The 22,030-nt window shown below is 44.4% G+C and overlaps 2 protein-coding genes across 2 annotated transcripts in view; one reads left to right on the forward strand and one right to left on the reverse strand.

Annotated features, from left to right (window-relative positions):
- Positions 1-2,001: 2,001 nt before the first annotated feature.
- The window catches only part of LOC124148945, a 30,303-nt gene continuing 10,274 nt past the window's right edge, over positions 2,002-22,030 (reverse strand). Inside the window, exons 7-17 of the mRNA XM_046520238.2 lie at positions 21,768-21,898; positions 21,496-21,563; positions 20,738-20,846; positions 18,711-18,821; positions 14,252-14,591; positions 13,281-13,345; positions 8,362-8,425; positions 7,462-7,593; positions 4,677-4,848; positions 3,108-3,216; positions 2,002-2,828 (exon numbers count right to left, since the gene is read on the reverse strand). Coding sequence (XP_046376194.2) covers positions 2,721-2,828; positions 3,108-3,216; positions 4,677-4,848; positions 7,462-7,593; positions 8,362-8,425; positions 13,281-13,345; positions 14,252-14,591; positions 18,711-18,821; positions 20,738-20,846; positions 21,496-21,563; positions 21,768-21,898 — 1,409 coding nt within the window. The 3' untranslated portion in view covers positions 2,002-2,720. The remainder of the gene's footprint in view (positions 2,829-3,107; positions 3,217-4,676; positions 4,849-7,461; positions 7,594-8,361; positions 8,426-13,280; positions 13,346-14,251; positions 14,592-18,710; positions 18,822-20,737; positions 20,847-21,495; positions 21,564-21,767; positions 21,899-22,030) is intronic.
- On the forward strand, positions 12,752-16,179 carry LOC124148968 (tripartite motif-containing protein 3-like). The gene has a single exon (XM_046520263.2). The coding sequence runs from the start codon at positions 13,746-13,748 to the stop codon at positions 15,888-15,890; it is 2,145 nt and encodes a 714-aa protein (XP_046376219.1). The 5' UTR covers positions 12,752-13,745; the 3' UTR covers positions 15,891-16,179.

The raw sequence follows: 22,030 nt of genomic DNA on the forward strand, positions 1-22,030 counted from the left end.
CTCTTCTACATCAGCCCTCGCTGTGTTCCATCTTGGTCACACACTGATGCAGCACCTGACTCTTCTACATCAGCCCTCGCTGTGTTCCATCTCGGTCACACACTGATGCAGCACCTGACTCTTCTACATCAGCCCTCGCTGTGTTCCATCTCGGTCACACACTGATGCAGCACCTGACTCTTCCAGATCAGCCTCGCTGTGTTCCATCTCGGTCACACACTGATGCAGCACCTGCCTCTTCCAGATCAGCCCTCGCTGTGTTCCATCTCGGTCACTCACTGATGCAGCACCTGACTCTTCTACATCAGCCCTCGCTGTGTTCCATCTTGGTCACACACTGATGCAGCACCTGACTCTTCTACATCAGCCCTCGCTGTGTTCCATCTCGGTCACACACTGATGCAGCACCTGACTCTTCCAGATCAGCCTCGCTGTGTTCCATCTCGGTCACTCACTGATGCAGCACCTGACTCTTCCACATCAGCCCTCGCTGTGTTCCATCTCGGTCACACACTGATGCAGCACCTGACCCTTCTACATCAGCCCTCGCTGTGTTCCATCTCGGTCACACACTGATGCAGCACCTGACTCTTCCAGATCAGCCTCGCTGTGTTCCATCTCGGTCACTCACTGATGCAGCACCTGACTCTTCTACATCAGCCCTCGCTGTGTTCCATCTCGGTCACACACTGATGCAGCACCTGACTCTTCCAGATCAGCCCTCGCTGTGTTCCATCTCGGTCACACACTGATGCAGCACCTGACTCTTCCAGATCAGCCTCGCTGTGATCCATCTCGGTCACACACTGATGCAGCACCTGCCTCTTCCAGATCAGCCCTCGCTGTGTTCCATCTCGGTCACACACTGATGCAGTATCTGACTCTTCCAGATCAGCCCTCGCTGTGATCCATCTCGGTCACACACTGATGCAGCACCTGACTCTTCCAGATCAGCCCTCGCTGTGATCCATCTCGGTCACACACTGATGCAGCACCTGCCTCTTCCAGATCAGCCCTCGCTGTGTTCCATCTCGGTCACACACTGATGCAGTATCTGACTCTTCCAGATCAGCCCTCGCTGTGATCCATCTCGGTCACACACTGATGCAGTATCTGACTCTTCCAGATCAGCCCTCGCTGTGTTCCATCTCGGTCACTCACTGATGCAGCACCTGACTCTTCCACATCAGCCTCGCTGTGTTCCATCTCGGTCACACACTGATGCAGCACCTGACTCTTCCAGATCAGCCTCGCTGTGTTCCATCTCGGTCACTCACTGATGCAGCACCTGACTCTTCCACATCAGCCCTCGCTGTGTTCCATCTCGGTCACACACTGATGCAGCACCTGACCCTTCTACATCAGCCCTCGCTGTGTTCCATCTCGGTCACACACTGATGCAGCACCTGACTCTTCCAGATCAGCCTCGCTGTGTTCCATCTCGGTCACTCACTGATGCAGCACCTGACTCTTCTACATCAGCCCTCGCTGTGTTCCATCTCGGTCACACACTGATGCAGCACCTGACTCTTCCAGATCAGCCCTCGCTGTGTTCCATCTCGGTCACACACTGATGCAGCACCTGACTCTTCCAGATCAGCCTCGCTGTGATCCATCTCGGTCACACACTGATGCAGCACCTGCCTCTTCCAGATCAGCCCTCGCTGTGTTCCATCTCGGTCACACACTGATGCAGTATCTGACTCTTCCAGATCAGCCCTCGCTGTGATCCATCTCGGTCACACACTGATGCAGCACCTGACTCTTCCAGATCAGCCCTCGCTGTGTTCCATCTCGGTCACACACTGATGCAGTATCTGACTCTTCCAGATCAGCCTCGCTGTGATCCATCTCGGTCACACACTGATGCAGCACCTGACTCTTCCAGATCAGCCCTCGCTGTGTTCCATCTCGGTCACACACTGATGCAGTATCTGACTCTTCCAGATCAGCCCTCGCTGTGATCCATCTCGGTCACACACTGATGCAGCACCTGCCTCTTCCAGATCAGCCCTCGCTGTGTTCCATCTCGGTCACACACTGATGCAGTATCTGACTCTTCCAGATCAGCCCTCGCTGTGATCCATCTCGGTCACACACTGATGCAGTATCTGACTCTTCCAGATCAGCCCTCGCTGTGTTCCATCTCGGTCACTCACTGATGCAGCACCTGACTCTTCCACATCAGCCTCGCTGTGTTCCATCTCGGTCACACACTGATGCAGCACCTGACTCTTCCAGATCAGCCCTCGCTGTGTTCCATCTCGGTCACTCACTGATGCAGCACCTGAGTCTTCCAGATCAGCCTCGCTGTGTTCCTGTGATCCATCTCGGTCACACACTGATGCAGCACCTGCCTCTTCCAGATCAGCCCTCGCTGTGTTCCATCTCGGTCACACTCACTGATGCAGCACCTGACTCTTCCACATCAGCCTCGCTGTGTTCCATCTCGGTCACACACTGATGCAGCACCTGACTCTTCCAGATCAGCCTCGCTGTGTTCCATCTCGGTCACTCACTGATGCAGCACCTGACTCTTCCACATCAGCCCTCGCTGTGTTCCATCTCGGTCACACACTGATGCAGCACCTGACCCTTCTACATCAGCCCTCGCTGTGTTCCATCTCGGTCACACACTGATGCAGCACCTGACTCTTCCACATCAGCCTCGCTGTGTTCCATCTCGGTCACACACTGATGCAGCACCTGACTCTTCCAGATCAGCCCTCGCTGTGTTCCATCTCGGTCACACACTGATACAGCAACTCACTCAGCTCCTGATACACCTCATGTGACTTGCCGTGTGTCACTCTCAGTATGGACTCTGCCTGCAAGGGAAAGAAAACATTCAAATACATCAATAAATACAGTCTTCTGGACATCCTGTACTATGCTACCTACCTGCGCATGCAGGAGGGACATCCTGGAGCTGGTGGAGGTACTACTACGCTGCCTACCTGCTGGAGGGACGTCCTGGAGCTGGTGGAGGTACTTTTAAGCTGCCTACCTGCTGGAGGGACATCCTGGAACTGGTGGAGGTACTACTACGCTGCCTACCTGCTTGAGGGGCGGCCTGGAGCACGAGGAGGTACTACTACGCTGCCTACCTGCTGGAGAGAAGTCCGGGCGGCCTGGAGCCGGCGGAGGTACAGCTGCAGCTTGCCCAGTTTCACCAGCTGTATTCCAACAGTCGGGGAGCCCGGCGGGTGCAGCTTCCTGAAACAGACGCATGCAGACATAAAACACAGAGCTCCAGATAAGCTGCGTATCTGTGTAAAATATGCATCAGAAATGCAGAAATACACAGTAAAATAAAATCCAAGCGTATCAAATACGCAACGACTTTACAGATACGCTACAAAAATAAAACTTGTGCGTATCATCAAAATATTGTGAAGTAACCCTGCGTATTCGATTAGCAAATCAGCAACTTATTTTGAAATTATAAACGGGCATTCCGTCAACCTTGCCAAACTCCACGATGACAGTTACATCATGATCATTTGCCATCACACTTTCTTGTGGAAGTATCAGGGTATTTTTTAGTCCTATAAAGCTCTCGAACCCACACGACACCAGTTTGCAGGAACTAGATGAATAGTGTTTTTAGATATTTAACTTAAATACCCACATGTGTAAAAACTAGTGGGTAACAGAAATTTGAATACCCAGATAGAATTACTGATACCCAATGATTTTAAAATGCATGGGTAAAATACCCACAACACCAAAAGCTAATCTGGAGCTCCGAAACACCTAGTTGCCATACAAGATTTGGTGTTTTGATCTGTTTGTAGTACTAACAAAATCAAACTAGTGTTTGAGTTAATCAGCATCATTTAGAATTCTAGCCTGTCTCTCCTCTCCACAGGTACAAGGGGAGGCATTTGTTACATGTTAAGATGCCATCTATTGGTAACTCAGTTTGGATTGGTAAATCATAACATGGACATGAACGATCCCTCGGACAGGTACAAATATCATTGAATTAAGGATGACTACAATAATAAGTAACTCTACGCAAAGTAAAATACAAACATAAGCATGAATTTCACAATGTTTGTTGTCTTTTACTTACAAAACCTGAGTAATCAATTCCTAATTTATTATCATTCAGTCATCATGTCACTGGTAAAGATACTGTTGAATTTCGGGTGCAAGCCTTTCTGGTTCGAGAGTTTATTATCCATAAGTACAAATTGTCAGGGATATCAAGCAGAAGATGCTCTCTTCTTTCTTTGGTTCCCAGAACACAGAAAGTCTTGAGTGAGTGAGGTTTTACACCACTTTTAGCAATATTCCAGCAATATCCGGGTGGGGGACACCAGAAATGGGCTTCCCACATTGTACCCATGTAGGGAATCGAACCCGGGCCTTCGGCATGATGAGCAGACGCTTTAACCACTAGGCTACCCAATGTGCCCTAAATTATAAGTGATAACAAGAGAAAGGTCTAAAGGTATCTGAGCAATGTTTTGAAACCAAGGCTGTTAAAAAGAACCCTGAACACAAAGTTTTAATTACACGGTGTGCAAGATTGGCAGTTGAAATGGAAACAGTGACACCAGACATCACACTGTCTTATTTTGGTCATAAAAGCAATGCTCTGCAATGCATCAGTGAACTCTCTTCCTTGTTTTCCCACAATGCCAAATCTACAACCAATACATACTCACATATAGGGTTGCACAGTCTGTTGGCCAAACTCTACTGCCTGCTCCCACAGTTGGCTGTCGATACAGGCATCCATTGCTTGGTCCAGCGTCTTCACGCGGTACACATTGAAAGGGGAGAGAACTCTCTGCCTCCCCAGCAGCTCCTTACAGACCTGCAGCCTGGTCTCCCGATCTGGAATACCACAAGTTAGTTTGTTGTTTAACACCGCACTCAGCAATATTCCAGCTATATGACGGCAGTATGTAAATAATCAAGTCTGGACCAGACAATCCAGTGATTGACATCATGAGCATCGATCCCGCAATTGGGATACAATGACATGCATCAACCAAGTCAGTGAGCCTGACCACCTGATCCCCATAGTGGCCTCTCATGACAAGCATAGTCGCCTTTCACGGCAAGCATGGGTTGCTGAAGACCAATTCTACCCCGGATCTTCACGGGTCATAATACCACAAGTGAATAGCGTACCAGACAACACCTTTACATATTTCTAAGTTTATAACATGAAAAAGAAATATTTTCTCAGAAAAAAACATTTATCAAATCAAATTTTGCACGGCACCTCTCCTGTCGGGATAGAAAATCTATGCAGTAATTTTTGAAGTTATAGGTCGCACACACAAAAATGTCGGTCGGACGGATAGACGGACTTCCTTGGTATAACCATATAACCGCCTTTTAGGTATAACAAGAGTTTGCCACTAACGTGGCTATATCCCCCGCCCCTGTTGCAGAATTTATGACATAATTAAATCTAAATAAACCCTAAAATTTTTTAACCAAGGTGGAACTTGTTATGGAAATTGTGAAAAAAAGATGCGTTTGGAACCTAAGTCCCACTTGTTGCCATGGAAACGTAAAAAACAAGTATTTGTCACAGAGTGACGAAATATCCCCCGCCATATACACCATAGTACCAAATATGAAGACAATCTAGCGATTAGTTCTTGAGATATTGTGGCAACACCGTTTTCCAACTCCAAAAACAGATTTGCCTGCTGTAACCTTGAAAATGGGGTCAAGGTCACCAAATCTGACAGGTGTATGCGGTGTCTGTATATACACTATAGTTCCAAATATGAAGACAATCCAGCAATTAGTTCTTGAGATATCGCGGCAACACCGTTTTCTAACTCCAAAAGCAGATTTGCCTGCTGTGACCTTGAAAATGGGGTCAAGGTCACCAAAACCGACTGGTGTCTGCGGTGTCTGTATATACACCATAGTTCCAAATATGAAGACAATCGAGAGGTTTAGTTCTTGAGATATCGCGGCAACATCGTTTTCCAACTCTAAAAGCAGATTTGCCTGCTGTGACCTTGAAAATGGGATCAAGATCACCAAAACCGACTGGTGTCTGCGGAGTCTGTATATACACTATAGTTCCAAATATGAAGACAATCCAGTGTTTAGTTCTTGAGATATCGCGGCAACACCGTTTTCCAACTCCAAAAGCAGATTTGCCTGCTGTGACCTTGAAAATGGGGTCAAGATCACCAAAACCGACTGGTGTCTGCGGTGTCTGTATATACACCATAGTTCCAAATATGAAGACAATCCAGTGTTTAGTTCTTGAGATATCGCGGCAACACCGTTTTCCAACTCTAAAAGCAGATTTGTCTGCTGTGACCTTGAAAATGGGATCAAGGTCACCAAAACCGACTGGTGTCTGCGGAGTCTGTATATACACCATAGTTCCAAATATGAAGACAATCCAGTGTTTAGTTCTTGAGATATCGCGGCAACACCGTTTTCCAACTCTAAAAGCAGATTTGTCTGCTGTGACCTTGAAAATGGAATCAAGGTCACCAAAACCGACTGGTGTCTGCGGAGTCTGTATATACACCATAGTTCCAAATATGACGACAATCCAGTGTTTAGTTCTTGAGATATCACGGCAACAAACAGGTGGGACGGACGGACGGACGGACGGACGGACGGTCGTGAATACTATATCCCCCGCTTCGCGCTTTCGCGCGGCGGGGGATAATAAAAATTTCTAAAATTTCTCAATGGCGAAAGGCACCAGTTCAGCATGTACCTGACAGACCTGCAACGTTTCATGAAAAAATATTGAACCGTTTATGAGTTATGCTTCAGAAACGAACCCTACCCTCACAGACCCTACCCTCACAGAACCTAAGTCCATCTTGTTGCCATGGAAACGTAAAAAATAAAAATTTCTAAAATTTCTCAATAGCAAAAGGCACCAGTTCAGCATGTACCTGACAGACCTGCAAAGTTTCATGAAAAAATATTGAACGGTTTATGAGTTATGCTCCGGAAACGAAACGAAACGTGACGGACGGAGCCCGTTTCTATATCCCCCGCCAACTTCGTTGGGCGGGGGATAATATTGGTAGTAAGTAGGTGCAGCTGCAGGTACAGCTGCAGACATATACCAGGCATGTCATCAAGTTGAGTCAAGTGCAGATCTTTACGACTTTGGCGAAATGGTGCTGACAAACCTAGAAACCTAATCAGGGTGAATCTAGGAATTGATGCACAATCATAGATTTCTGACACACCGTAACATTGTACAGGCCTCAGACATTCACCACTTTATTGGAACTTGTGCTGCCAAACCTAGAAATAGGAATAGCTAGCCTGGGATTCAAACCCCAGATACTGGCACACCTAAGGGACAAAACTCTGCACAGTGAATTCCTGTGCTTCAGATGACATGTTCCCATCAGGGTCTGGTGTGGAGTCAGGAAATGTCACTGGCAGACTGGCCACATTAGTAAACTTGTCAACTACTGCTTTGGCTGTTTGTCACACCTCCAGATTTCTTGAGGTCGTCCAGTGTCTGCAGAGCTGTCTGGGACTCCTCCATGACTGTCTGCACCTGAGACCAGTATGCCTTGTCACTGCACGCCCACGCACAGCCCTGGCATGCTGAGAACACTTCACCTGGAATGTACAACACTTCACCTGTAATGTACAACACTTCACCTGTAATGTACAACACTTCACCTGTAATGTACAACACGTCACCTGTAATGTACAACACGTCACCTGTAATGTACAACACTTCACCTGTAATGTACAACACTTCACCTGTAATGTACAACACGTCACATGTCAACAGAACGTAAGCGAGTACAGGAAGGTTATTTAGGACACTAACAATCTAGCCATCTCACATCACTCAAAATAATCAAATCGGGACAAGAAACCAACAAGAAACCTACCAGTTGATACCATCACAGTGAGATCAAAGATCAAACTATTCACATAAGATGACACAAGGGACATTGTGACTGTCCAACCAGGATCCAACACAGCAACAGACATTGCACACATACATAGAAATTAAACTTGGGAATATGCTGGCTCAACATTAGCCAAGAGAAGGCAACAAGGTGTAGAAGCATGCCTGGAGTGAGTGAGTGAGTGAGTTGGGTTTACCACAGCTTTTAACAGTATTCCAGTTATATCTCACCGTGTCAGCTTAATGTGGGAGGAAAGCCCGAAGTGATGCAGGTCTCAGACGTTTACCACCTAGTTGAAACCCACGAGCACGGGTATGGTGCTGACAAACCTAGAAACATAATTGGGGCAAACTAGGATTCAAACCCACAATCATAGGTTTCTGGCATGCCTCTGCACAGCGAATCGCAGGCCTTAGACGACTGGGCCACCCGTGCCCCCCATGCCTGGAGTGTCTGGATCACCTACCATCATACAGGAGAGTGCCATCACAGGTGGATTGAGGACACACTGCACCCAGCATCAGCGCATCCTGAAACATACAACATCAGCACTCTTCCAGTATGCTTTGCACCCCACTTTTCCAACATGCTGTATCCGAGATAAACATACTGTTTTCAATAATAAACAGAGCTCCAGATTAGCTTTTGGTGTTGTGGGTATTTTACCCATGCATTTTAAAATCATTGGGTATCAGTAATTCTATCTGGGTATTCAAATTTCTGTTACCCACTAGTTTTTACACATGTGGGTATTTAAGTTAAATATTTAAAAACACTATTCATCTAGTCCCTGCAAACTGGTGTCTTGTGGGTTCGAGAGCTTTATAGGACTCAAAAATACCCTGATACATCCACAAGAAAGTGTGATGGCAAATGATCCTGATGTAACTGTCATTGTTGAGTTTGGCAAGGTTGACGGAATGCCCGTTAATAATTTCAAAATAAGTTGCTGATTTGCTAATCGAATACGCAGGGTTACTTCACAATATTTTGGTGATACGCACAAGTTTTATTTTTGTAGCGTATCTGTAAAGTTCGTTGCGTATTTGATACGCTTGGATTTTATTTTACTGCGTATTTCTGCATTTCTGATGCGTATTTTACGCAGATACGCATCTTATCTGGAGCTCTGAATAAATATGAATTTTTTAGGGTTTAAATCTCATTTCAACTTATCCTAACTCATACTAATTGTGTATATCTTCTCATTCTCGAAAAGTAGTGGAAATGTCCTGTGATGTGTTCCCACAGAACAGAAAAATAGCTAACTCAAACACCCTCCCCACACACTGGCACACCGGAACCACGTGACCTGGCTGTGATTCATCACTTTCTATTTTCCTAATCCTTATTATTGGCCAAACACATCAGGGAGAGGGGGGCGGCTTGGCGGATGCTTCAGCATACGAGTCACGATAAATGATATTTTTACACAAAAACGTCTGTTTAGCTTATCCTGACTCATACTAACTGGGAGTTTCTACTGCCTTTCGGGAATGAGAACAGAAGCCATACTAATCGTGTCAGTCAGGACCAGGTAAAATGTGAAACATAGCTCTACATTGAAAACACAGTATGTGCCATTAACTCTGTAAAAAATGAATTTACAACACCAGCGTTCGTACGCATTAGAAATCAGGACCAGTAGCAGGGTGTAAACTTTCATTTCTCTTACTTAAATAGTTTTTGCGAAAATATGTCCCCTTTGAGAAGTGAACAGACGAGAGACCGACGGTGGGGGATAATAAAGCTTAGAGGTACTGAGTGTGTTCACAGAACGATGTTGTGTGGACAAGGAAGGGTTAGTCACACATGTTGTTGTATGTCGACATATATACTATGTGGCATATTTCAATAACAGGTTACACTGGTGCAGATAATATAGCAAAATCAACCCCTGAATCATGTAATATGTTATGTGAGTGGATGCATCAACACTTAATATTTTGTGTGTGCATGTGTGAACTGTAAATATATTTTAGTAATACTTGAGGACAGATTATTCTTTCAAGCATTTTCAGAAACAGAATATATTTTTTCCAAAAACAAATCACATAAGCCCACCCCCTGGATATCAAAAGGTTCCTGCTAAGCATGCTAAGTGCTTGCATATTTATCAGATAACACCTGTCTGTTGTGATAAGCAAGTGTTTTTCAATTTGTACTCATACTTTGTGAAATGAAAAATATAACGACACTGTACTGGGAGGTGATGTATCAACAGTACCCCACCGACTACCCTAACACTGACAACTGCACACAGAGAAAGGAGTTTTTGTTTGTTTGTTTGCAATATTCTAACTGTATGACAGCTGTCTGAAAATAATCAACTCTGGACCAGACAATCCAGTGATTAACATGAGCATCTATCTATGCAACTGGGATACGATGACATGCATCAATGATGTCAGTGAGCCTGACCACCCGATCCCTTTAGTCGTCTCTTACGTAAGCATAGTTGCCTCTTTCGACAAGCATGGGTTGCTGAAGACCTTTCTAACCCAGACCTTCACGGGTCTACGGAAGGAATTAAAAACACAATACATTAAACACTGTAAGCAACCATTGTATAGTGCTAACATAATTAGATACAATAAAACCACTGATGGCCTTAATACTCAAAGTAAGGAGATGGGACCTCGTCATGAACATGCAGCCTGTCACTGCGTCAGTGCGGGTCACATGTCACAGCTGTCTGAGTGCAATAGACAAGCAACACATGTCTGAATAAGCCAGCCTCAGGACAACACAGTGACGTAGACGTGTCTGCATACAAAAGCAGCATAGTTAGTGCCATATTTTCACAGCACAGCTGGTCACATTCTGAGCCAGGTAAAAACAGGCAAACTTAATATTTTGATTAAAGGTCAGTGTTCCAAGTTATTTTGAATCCAAGTCTATCAATGCATCTTAACCTCATCATTCTCACTATCAATCCACCCCTGTCTAAAAGGCAATATGTTGTTCCGAATACCATAAGTAAGGTCTGTGGCCAGTAACTGGATATATTTTCTTACATTCAGAGGTATTTTTACCATTGCATTCAATATAATAGTGTCCAACTAAACATCACCCAGGAAGACAACAAATCAACTGTCAGCCATTCTGTACATTTGATTGGCTGACCATGAATGCTTACTGTTATGGTGCTTCTTTCATTTCATTCATATTTCAATCATTACAACACCATATTTGGTCATGATGGAAACTCAACCCAACCTATCAGTCTTTTTTCTTCATCTTGATCCTGTTGTTCGAGTTCGTTTATTGTTTAACGCCACACTCAGCAATATTCCTGCAATATTCCAGCTATATGACAGCAGGCTCTAAGGGATGAACCATTTGATATTCTGGGGGTCGAAGGGAATGTGTTTTTATCCCCAAAAAATCAATTGTCCCCCAACTTTTTTCCAAGAATGACTTTCACACTGTTGAAAAAAGAAAGAAATTGCCTGCCACAAAACTTACTGTTGCAAGGTGTTTTTCCTCTAAAAATAATATTCAGGCACATAGTTTTAAATTAAAAAAACATCTTTTTTTTTGTAGCTGTAGCTGAAAAAATAAGAGATCAATACAAAATCCAAGGCCCACCCCAGAATATAACATGATCTGTCCCTCAATAATCAAGTATGGATCAGACAATCCAGTGGTCGACATTGTGAGCATCCAAGTCACCATGCCTGACCACACGATTCATCTAGTCACCTCTTCTGATCAGCATAGCTTGCTGGAAGTGTATTCTAACACTGATTCCCAACAGGCCTGCTGTACAAAGCTACTTATCATTATAACAACCTAAAGAAAATTATTCCATTTGGGCAAAATTTACTACAATATACTGTAGACCAGGGCTGATTAGGAGAGTAAGTCCATGGAAGGAGGCACCAAAACCTGAGTCAAGTCAAAAGGTGCTTTTGCCATAGGAATATGTTTGTGCAGATCTTTAGTCAAATGCATGGACCAGTCATTGAAAATAGTCATTCTTATGGCAACTTTTCCGATTTTTCCAAACATTCAAAGAACAATTTTAAACCATTCAAACACTTACTCCTTTATTAGAATAATTAACCGTGGTAGCATAAAATCAAGATGATGATATTCAAGTCTTTACCTATTTCAGATAACTCAAACAGTCAACCGAAGTCCACATATATGACCTTGACACACACTGACCATGTACTAGTGTTACATTGTTACAGACTGAGGGTGTGTAACGCTCAGATAAAGAAGCGAGCACATGTATTAAGGCCTACAGCAGTAGATGTAACCCGTCACACACACACACACAGCGTCACCACACAAATGTGTGTCAAGTTCAATCACGGCCCAGTCCAGGTCCTCAAGCCCTGAACAGGTGTATGAAACATGGAATGTACTATCTGTGTCAGGCAGGTTTACGTTAGTCTGGGCATGACGAGCAAGAGATATAAGGACTGCTGTGAACAACAGGTATCCTAAAACCTCCTCCTTGTTGAGTGACAACTGTCTGGCAACAATTATTTGATTTGCAGAATCACTGATTACCATGCTTTTCTGATCATTTCTTTAAATGACGTTTAAAAAGGTTCTCCTTGAGAAAAATACATCAAAAGCACAATTAATCAAGTCTTTCTGTTTATAAATAAGATAATATAATAAATATATATAATCATCATATTAAACATGTTAAATTAAATTTGTTTTAAATGTTTGTTCAAATGAAGAAAAGCATTATACATTCAAATAATTAATTTAATGTGGACTTTTCAACAAGACAATTAAGCTTTTATTGAACAAAATAATCATCATAATTAATCTATTTCATCAATAATAAAATGAATTTCAAACAGAAATTGTTCAAACCAAAAAAAAGAATGAAATTTTAACATGATGAAAAAAATAGATGAATAAACCAAATCAAAATAATGTAGTGAATACTACCAGTATATGAAACAAACATTAATTTTAATATATTAAAAAAAGGAGGAAGGAAAATACAATTAAATGATGAAGAGAATGGCTGGCTTCACACCTGCAACATCCTCATTCCACCACATCTAATCACACCTGATATGCATAACCATGGTCCATTGATCTACTAATATCTGGAGGTGGGGCAGTATTTGCATACATCATCTTAACAATAGAGGACTGTTAGACTTGGAGATATGGGCAAAGGTTCAGTTTAGTTGATATGAAATCAATAGCGAACAGCTGTGCAATATGAGCCATATAACATAGAACACACCTACAATGCATGATCAATATCAGGATGCATGTTGGGAAATATACAACCAGACATCTGTTGCATTTTCATGAATTCACAAAGTGTGACTGTTTACACAGACTACAACAGTGAAGTAGGTGTGTGTCATTCTGACGTGGCACACGCAGGGAGACAGAAACCTGCAGCAAATTCATGACAGTTTTTGTGTTCATGAGGATTCTTAAGGCTGATGAAGACATGTGATCTGCAGTTACAGAATTCATGTGGATTTTATGATGAGGCATGAGAAATTGTGTTCTAATTCTTCACACCACTGACTCCGTATCTGTGCATGGTCCCGAGACACTCTGAGATAACAGGAGTGACATGTCGACACAAGCAGGGTGATGTGACAACGCTCTGGGGCACAACACTACAAGTACCTCAGATTTATCAGTGGATACAGCTCGGAACACTGACCCATCTCAATGAAAGTTAAGACAATGTTTATACCTGTCATAAATCATTTCTAAATTAACTGAAAAGTATTTACAAACTCGCACTACCAAAGGAGAATGTCCCCTAAAATGAGATGTCATTGTCAAAGCCAGTGTGACCGATTTCAGCACTGAGTCTGTAGTGAGTTCCATGGCAACAGTAGAAGCATGCAGAACCCCATACAAGAATTGCTGCAGTGTGCGGTGTGTCTGGGTACAGTGGCACGTCCACGAGTGCTCCCCTGCTTCCACTCCTTCTGTGAATCCTGTCTCACCACTCACATCCGGACCACAACCGGCACAAGTAGGTTCCTCTCAAGAAAATTTAATTGTCCATCGTGCCGAATTTCCACAGACCTGCCCCCCGGTGGAACAGATGCCTTCCCACATGACTTCAGACTCATCCAGTTCACTGATGCACTCAAAACAATCGTAAACCTCAAGAAAGAAGGCCTATGTGGCATCTGTTGTACTGAGGAGTATTTCAGAAGCGCTAAACAGTTTTGTGCCGACTGTCAGAAGTACTTCTGCAACGACTGTTCCCTGAAACATCGGCTGACTCCAGTTCTCAGTCACCACTTCATGCTGGATCTTCCCGTGGATGGTCAAAGTGCCGGACCCTCCTGCCACACTCATCCCAAAGAATCAGCGAAGTATGTCTGCAGCACTTGTACCTTTCCCGTGTGTGTCATCTGTGTGATGGGCCAGCACAAGTTCCACAACATTGCCCATCTGAACCCCTCCAGCTCCCTCCAGCGCACCGAGCTCCACGACAGCATGAGTCACATACGCGAACATATCTGGTCCATCCATGAGACCCTGTTCAACCTCACGTGTCTGGAGGGCAAACTCAAGGGTCTGTTTGAAGAGTCGCGACTGCAGATCAAGAAAAGGTCCCGGAAACTCATCAATCGTATCCTTGGTGATGAAGGGCAGATCCTGAAGGACCTGGAAGCCATTTATGACACAAAATGCAGTGAAGTCTTCAAGATGAAGGAGAAGTGTCGCAAGAAGCTGTCATCATGTGAGACTCTTCAGTCGCATATCGGAACCTTGCTTCGATCAGATGACCTTCACGAACTACTTATTAAGTATCCCAATCTGAGCGAAGAACTGGAGAAGACACGACAACCCTCTGATCTCCTGAAGTCACAACACCTGCTGACATTCGTCAAGTTTAAACCGGGCCATTTCAAGCTGGGGAAGCTGTTGGAGGTGGATGTCAAGGATGAATCCAGGACCTTGGTCCCACAAGAGACCACTCACATCCCGGACACTAGCGACAGCAACACCTCCGGTGAGGAGCCCAACACCAGGACCTACATTCCTACTTCTCTAAGACTTGTTACTGATACTGATGACCGTTTGGCCTTGTCTGATGTTGATGACGAGACAAATGACCTTGCCCATAACCTTCAACTGAGGACTGGAGTTTCACCGATGCCAGATCTGAACTTGGATCTCCCTTACAAAACCCCACTCCAGCTGAGGAGTGTGTTTGGGAGCTATGGACGATCAATGGGGAGCATGTGTCTTCCATACAACATTTGTTTCACCAGAGAGGATAAACTGGTGGTTGCAGAGAACGGAAACAGACGTCTGCAGGTGTTTGACATTGATGGGGAATCTATAGAATTCATTGGGAGTGGTGAAATCATTCCTAGATGTGTCACTCAAACACCTTCAGGTGACCTTGCCGTCACGGATGAACTATCAAAAACCATCAAAGTTTATGACTTGGGGGGAAACCTCAAAATGACTCTAAATCCCATCGGGGCAACGTTTCCATTTGGCTTAGCCACTTCTCAAACTGGCCTCTTCATTTTCACCGACATGATCTTTGAAAACATAAGCATCATCACTGCATCCGGAATCCTTAAACGCCAGTTCGGATCTCATGGCTGTACCCAAGACCGATTCGATAACCCAGGATACATTTCCGTCAGTCAGCACGATAAAATCTTCGTCTCTGATTCAAGTAACCATGCCATCAAGGTGTTTGACATGAATGGAACATTTCTCTACAAATTTGGTTGCTATGGAACCAGTGATGGCCGACTACGGTACCCTAAAGCTGTATGCTTTGACATCTTTGGCAACATTTTCATTGCAGACTCAGGAAACGACCGTGTGGTGTTGTTTTCCAGCATCGGACAATATCTGGGTGTGGTTGTTGGCCGAGACCAGGGACTACAACGGCCAACAGGTCTCAGCTACAGTAACCAGGGTTACCTAGCCGTGTCAATGCCCGATATGAATGAGATCAGGATATATCACCTCATTTCTCGGGCATATCCCGATGTCAGACTCTGACAGAGCGTGTGATCTTAGCACTAAGACCATTATTACAGAATGGAGTGACCATAAAATCCCCTTGTACAAGTGGGCCCTGTCTGTAGATGGTGCTGACAAAACAATTTCCGATTAGGTCTGGAAAGAGGTGTTTATTCTTGGAGGCTCCATTATTTACAGCATCAAAGTGATGGAGACATAAATGTGACACACCACTTGAATTTGACCTAGTCGACATGGACAACTTTAACGATGGTCCATGATATAATTCCATATTCCAGGAAAAATATTGAATAAATATGAAATTGTGTGGATTTTTCAATCTTTGATGAACATGTAGAAATGAAAATGACATTCAGTGGATACTAAATATACTACAACTATGACGATGAACAATCTGACTGCTAGTCATCTGTCTGCTAGTCGTCAGGCTGCTAGTCGTCTGGCTGCTAGCCGTCTGTCTGCTAGCCGTCTGTCTGCTAGTCGTCTGGCTGCTAGTCGTCTGGCTGCTAGCCATCTGGCTGCTAGTCATCTGGCTGCTAGTCATCTGGCTGCTAGTTGTCTGACTAGTCATCTGGCTGCTAGTCATCTGGCTGCTAGCCATCTGGCTGCTAGTCATCTGGCTGCTAGTCGTCTGGCTGCTAGTCGTCTGGCTGCTAGTCGACTGGCTGCTAGTCGACTGGCTGCTAGTCGTCTGGCTGCTAGCCATCTGGCTGCTAGTCGTCTGGCTGCTAGCCATCTGGCTGCTAGTCGTCTGGCTGCTAGTCATCTGGCTGCTAGTCGTCTGGATGCTTGTCATCTGGCTGCTAGTCATCTGGCTGCTAGCCATCTCGCTGCTAGTCGTCTGGCTGCTTGTCATCTGGCTGCTAGTCATCTGGCTGCTAGTCGTCTGGCTGCTAGTCATCTGGCTGCTAGTCGTCTGGCTGCTTGTCATCTGGCTGCTAGCCATCTCGCTGCTAGTCATCTGTCTGCTAGTCATCTGTCTGCTAGTCATCTGTCTGCTAGTCATCTGGCTGCCAGTCATCTGGCTGCCAGTCATCTGGCTGCTAGTCATCTGACTAGTCATCAGACTGCTAGTTGTCTGACTAGTCATCTGGCTGCTAGTCATGTCTGCTAGTCATCTAGCTGCTAGTCATCTGACTAGTCATCTGTCTGCTAGTCATCTGGCTGCTAGTCATCAGGCTGCTAGTCATCTGTCTGCTAGTCATCAGGTTGCTAGTCATCTGTCTGCTAGTCTTCTGTCTGCTAGTCATCTAGCTGCTAGTTATCTGACTAGTTATCTGACTCGTCATCTGGCTGCTAGTCATCTGGCTGCTAGTCATCTGACAAGTCATCTGGCTGCTTGTCATCTGACTACTTGTCATCTGACTGTAAAGCAACAAGTGAGTGAATTGTATTTTTAGCTGCTTTGAACGATATGTGAGTTATACCCTGGCATGTCCGCTTGATGTTTACCACCTTGGTGAAACCCACGAGCAAGGTATGGAGCTGACAAACAAGGAAACACTAATCTGGCAAATTTGGAATTCGAACCCATGATCAGAGGTTCCTGGCACTCCTAAGGGGTGCAACTCTGCACAATCAGTTGTTACACCTTGGAAGGTAGGGCCTCCATGCCTTCTGCCAGGTAATGAATGGAAGTTCCTGTAGATGTTTCAAGGTCGAGGAACAATTACTTTAACTTGCTTGTATTTGTTTTATATCCTCTTTTAACACCTCTTTTACATATGCATGTGTCCTACATAACAAACGGGTTACAAATCATGACAAACTGTTGTCTTGACATTCGATCAGTTCATCATCATAGTAATCATGATAATAGTTCAAGACATAATTCACACTTCTCTCATGATAGCCTGAACTCAGGGGTCAACAGGGTCAAGCAATTTCGTATTTATTTACCGGTGATAACATCAACATCTGCACAGAATGTATACAACAGGACACAGCTGATGCCGGGTATAAACACCCCCCAACATCGGTGTGATAATGCTGTACTCAATTATGAGTGGTACAATGGCTGAAGACAGAACAAGCACCGAAGACCAAGGTCACAGCTGACACAAACATGCAAAGACAGTTTTCTAACAGTTTTTGTTTGTTTGCTGATTAGCGCAGTACTTCCTGCTATAAGACGGCGGCTGGTAAATAATCAAACTGAACCAGACCATACAGTGATTGACAATAAGAACAATCCATGTTGTCAAGGTACTTAATAACGTCATTATATTTGTATTGCAAGTGCAAATTCGATACAAATAACTGGCAAAAACATTTCAGTCTGTGCCATATCTTTTGAGACTTGACATCATTTTCAGGAAAATTAGGTAACTGTATTCTCACACTGATGGTATCCATACCACATTAAGGAATTACATGCAGGGATGACCTATGAAGATCCAGGTTAGAATAGGTCTTCAGCAACCAATGCTTGTCTTAAGAGGCGACTAGCGGGGTTGGGTGGTCAGGCTCGCTGTCTTGATGGATGCATGTAGTCGTACCCCAATTGTGACGATCGCTGCTCATGATATCAATTACTGGACTGTGTGGTCCAAACCTGATTATTTACATACCACCATCATGTAGCTGGAACATTGCTGAGTGCGGTGTTAAACAACTAACGAAACATGCAGAGGTGTATCTGTGATAGAATTGGTCCGAAGTAGCCCATTCTTGTCATATGAGGCGACACAGTGAATGGGGTTGGTAGATGAACAAGGGGAGCAAGTGTTGTTCCATGCTTCAGTAGGAACTAGCCCAGCTATATCAGCAAGAACTAAGAACTAATCAAGTCTCCGCCACATGAATCAACAAGGTCCCACACAGTACATCATCACCTACCATGTCTGCCTCTGTGCATCTCCGACACCGACACGTGAAGTAGTACTGCTCATCCAGTTGTCTCCTCCTCTCACCAGAGGGTGCTAGCTGGTCAATGTAACTGATGAGCACCTGACAAGGACAAATTGATGTTACTTTAGAATGGGGTCCAGTGTCAGAGTACTGCAATGTGCACCTCTCACAACACAATAGGTCGACATGAGCCAGTGAATGATGGGTTACTGTTAGGCAGTTACTGTTATTTCAGGGAGTGAATGAGTGAGTGAGTTGGGTTTAACACCGCTTTTAACAGTATTCCAGTTCTATCACGATGTGTGAGCTTAATGTGGGAGGAAAGCCGAAGTGATGCAGGTTGTATACCACTACAGTGAAACCCACGAGCACGGGTATGGTGCTGACAAACCTAGACACATAATCAGGGCGAACCGGGATTTGAACCCACAATCATAGGTTTCTGGCATGTCCATGCCTCCAATGTTATGTCAGTATCAGCAGGACTTCCAATAATCAAATGTGTTTGTTTGTTGTTTAACACTGCACTCAGCAATATTCCAGGTATATGACGGTGGTCTGTAAATAATCAAGTCTGGACGACACAGTCAAGTGATTGTCATCATGAACATTGATCCATGCAATTGGGATACGATGACATGCATCAACCAAGGAAGCGAGCCTGACCACCCGGTCCTATTAGTCGCCTCTTACGACAAGCATAGTCTCCTTTTTACAGCAGGCATGGGTTCAGCATGCTGAAGATCTATTCTACCCCGGATCTTCACGGGTCTAATCAAATGTGGGTCAGACAAACCAGTGGCTGACATGTCATGGGACCTAATCAAGCCCAAACCCTGCAGGGATTTCGGTAACAGTAACTTGTCATCTTAACAAGAGGAAATCCGGTGGCCAGACTTGCAGCATTGCTCATCTCATTGTATCAATCACTGGTTTGTCTAGTCCAGATTACTGGTTTGTCTAGTCCAGGGTTGATAATTTGCTCTATCAGACACCCTGGTGTCAATTAATTCTGCGCAAGCTGTTATCTGGTGTCAGATACATTTGTAGGAAACGGTCATTATCAAGTGAAAGGGAGTAATCATTAGATGCCGCAAGTTAATGTGATAGGGATCATTAATTTCATCAAATGATGGACCCGGCCTCTGTGCAGTCCAGAGTCCTTTTTGGGGTGCTGGTGATTTTCAAATTTTCAAAACAGAATCCTAATGCTAGTACTAGTAACTTAACCTTCATTTGTTTCTTTATTATTCAATGGTAAACATTAATCTTGCAGAATAAGGATACAAATACAATGATCATTAATTATCACAAAGACCTATTGGAGCACCTGAGATCCAACACCACCAGCAGATTGTTCTTTCCGCTATTCCTTCAGACTACTGACTAAACTGCCCATTGTCAAACACATCTTCCCAAGGCAAGGGCGTTAACTGACTATAAATGTCCAGTTTTCACCCTTGCCGAACAAGGCCAGAATGACTGAGTGTCAATGTGGTTTGTTGGTTGGTTTGTTGTTTAACGCCACACCCAGCAATATTCCAGCTATATGACGGCGGTCTGTAAATAATTGAGTCTGGACCAGACAATCCAGTGATTAATGTCATGAGAATCGATCCACGCAATTGGGATCGATGACATGCATCAACCAAGTCAGCGAGCCTGACCACCCGATCCCGTTAGTCGCCTTTTACGACAAGCATGGTCACCTTTTACAGCAAGCATGCGTTGCTGAAGACCTATTCTACCCCGGAATCGAGTGACAATGTGGCGGGCCAAACGAGTCTATGCATAGTCCAACCAAATCACGTAACAAAATCAACATCTGGTTCGTAAACTGCCAGATTTCAGTTGATTGCGGGATTTGCAAAGCATGTCAACCGACAAATTAGCAAATGTGGAAACTGGACTTTCACATTCAGCTACCTCCCTTGTCTCGGGAAGATGTGTCAAACACTGCCAGGTAGGCACTAATAGTGATGCACATGAAATGCTTGTCAAGTAGTGAGACGTACCTGTGCTGGCTGGTCACTAGGTATGTCCGTCACACACCTCACAGAGAGGGTAGTCCCGGTAAACACAGCAACAGCATTAGGGAGACAGCTGTGGTCCAGCAGTGAGGGGCTGTCAACACAATAAGCATCATAACATGTACAATAGGCCTCAGATCTGATGCTACCTTGCATTACAAAAGTAATAACTGCTCTTAAATATGTGCTCTGGGTACAGTGAATATTGTTATGCTTCCTTTGGGATGCAGTATATGTTTTTCTGCGTCTATTCTCTATATTTGTGCATTAGGTAAAAATCTGATAGAATCTTTACTGATTGGTTACTAGTTTCTTTTCTCAACCCATTTGGTTGGTATACACCCAACACACACCTGACCCAACACACACCTGAGATATACACCTGACCCAACACACACCTGAGATATACACCTGTGACCTGACCCAACACACACCTGACCCAACACACACCTGAGATATACACCTGACGCAACACACACCTGAGATATACACCTGACCCAACACACACCTGAGATATACACCTGACCCAACACACACCTGACCCAACACACACCTGAGATATACTCCTGACCCAACACACACCTGAGATATACACCTGACCCAACACACACCTGACCCAACACACACCTGAGATATACACCTGACCCAACACACACCTGAGATATACACCTGTCCCAACACACACCTGAGATATACACCTGACCCAACACACACCTGAGATATACACCTGACCCAACACACACCTGAGATATACACCTGACCCAACCGGCTGCATCTCACCATCGCAGATGGAGAACGTGTTGATCACCATCTGAAATTGAACCACAAATGTCAATACAAAGAAAATTAATTGAATCAGCGGCACAAAGGTTTATAAATTCGCAAGTTTACTGGGTCAAGGACAAGTGTCTGTTGAATTTTGAAAGGTTAAAATTATTTAACTAACCCATATTTCTCTTGCCAATCCATAACATCAACATTACAGCAAAGTTTAAAATGGAATAAAAGTACTGACCCTCCCGAACACATCCACCAGATCTCCACCCTCTGGGAGGGACACCGAGCTGCCAACCATCTCTCTCAAGGTGAAGGTGGCCTGGGCAAGCAGATCACTTCTTTTCTCATCTTGAATAATTTCACGAGAATCTGAAGTTTGAAAAAGTTGATATGAGAAAGAAATATTTTTCTCCATTTTTACAAACAATGCTAACATTAGAATGTTCTATTCACAGAAACATATCACAAGGAGGCTGACACAATCATGACTTGCTCGGACAG

Source organism: Haliotis rufescens, unplaced genomic scaffold, assembly GCF_023055435.1.
Source record: "Haliotis rufescens isolate VD_foot unplaced genomic scaffold, xgHalRufe1.0.p SCAF_8, whole genome shotgun sequence".
NCBI classification, from domain to species: Eukaryota; Metazoa; Mollusca; class Gastropoda; order Lepetellida; family Haliotidae; genus Haliotis; species Haliotis rufescens.

Bases quoted from the DNA above. Each gene is read 5' to 3' on its own strand.
- LOC124148968 (XM_046520263.2), top strand. From the start codon at position 13,746: ATGCAGAACCCCATACAAGAATTGCTGCAGTGTGCGGTGTGTCTGGGT.